At 59.2% G+C, this 1,198-nt stretch overlaps 1 protein-coding gene across 1 annotated transcript in view; it reads right to left on the bottom strand.

Moving 5' to 3' along the window:
- Positions 1-38: 38 nt before the first annotated feature.
- The window catches only part of TECTA (tectorin alpha), a gene marked incomplete at its 3' end in the record, with an annotated part of 19,212 nt that continues 18,052 nt past the window's right edge, over positions 39-1,198 (bottom strand). Inside the window, 1 exon segment of the mRNA XM_010296430.1 lies at positions 39-422. Within this exon segment, the coding sequence (XP_010294732.1) occupies positions 39-422 (384 nt within the window).

The raw sequence follows: 1,198 nt of genomic DNA, 5'->3' as shown, positions 1-1,198 counted from the left end.
CCGCTCCGGAGGGGACTGACGCCCCTGGAAAGACCTACCTTGATGGTATTCCTGTCACTGATGAGGATCTGCTCCTCATTGATGTAGAAGTAGACGGGAGAGATGACAGTGAGGTTAGGCGAGGACCACTTGTCAAAGTTGATGATGAGCTGGAAGGAGAAGTCTGGCAGCTTCTGGCAGATGGTGGAGAGGACGAAGGCACAGTTGGCGGGGAAGCGGAGGAAGGCCCCATCAAAGGTGCGGAAGACACCACCGCCAGCCGCCAGGCAGAAGGAGCTCCTGGTGCCAAAGCAGCCGCGGATGCCGTTGCGCAGGGCGCACTCCTCGTCCGACTTGCAATGCCGCGGGTCGCACTGGATGAGGTTGCGCCGAAAGCAGCGGCACCGGCGGGTGCAGTCCCCATTCCAGAAGAGCTGCTTGGGCTAAAACAGGGACCCGTCACCGGCCGGGAGGGCTGGGGCGCTCCGCCCTACCCTCTGCCAACGTTTGGGCTGAGGTTTACACCCCTCAGCCACAGGGCAAGCGAGAGCTGGAGATGAGGGCACGGAAGAAGGCGTAAGGAACATGCTGCCTACCTCGCAACATCTCTGCTACCTGCAGGTACAAGGAAACCGCCCGTTTCCCTACTGACCTCCCTCGCCTCTCATAAGCGCGCGGAAACCGCGGCATGCTGAATACCTCCTTGACCCCTTTCTTGTGCCCTGCCAGCTGCCGACACGTCTGCTAGGCTCCACGTAAAACAGCGCCACGATACCGGCTCATTATGGGCATGGGGCTCGCCAACAACACCTCACGCAGAATGCTTTCATCGACACTAAATACAACCCGCTACAATATCAGCGGTGCCACTGGCGCAACAGCCTGCTGAATCAAACCCCTGAGCAACAGCTGACAGCTACAAAACTTCCTGTGAAACAGTAAACCCCTGTCACGTTGAAGACCTAGAATGACGCGGTCGTACAGAACACTGGACTTTGGCGCTCAAAGCCAGCCTGCCCAGTCACCACCCTCTCTTTCCCCCATGATGCCAGTTCCCCCTCGTCCCTGCCCGATGCCCCAGTTGCCCTCACCTGACAGCCATGCGATGGTTTTGCTAGACAGAAAGACTCGCTACGTGGCACGCCACAGGAGGATGTCCCTCTTCTCTCTACTGTCGGTACCCCCTAGAGCCGCGAGAGCCCTGCGTTGCCGCTGCATC

Source organism: Phaethon lepturus, unplaced genomic scaffold (assembly GCF_000687285.1).
Source record: "Phaethon lepturus isolate BGI_N335 unplaced genomic scaffold, ASM68728v1 scaffold29890, whole genome shotgun sequence".
NCBI lineage: Eukaryota > Metazoa > Chordata > Aves > Phaethontiformes > Phaethontidae > Phaethon > Phaethon lepturus.
This window is presented reverse-complemented; position numbering and strand designations above follow the sequence as displayed.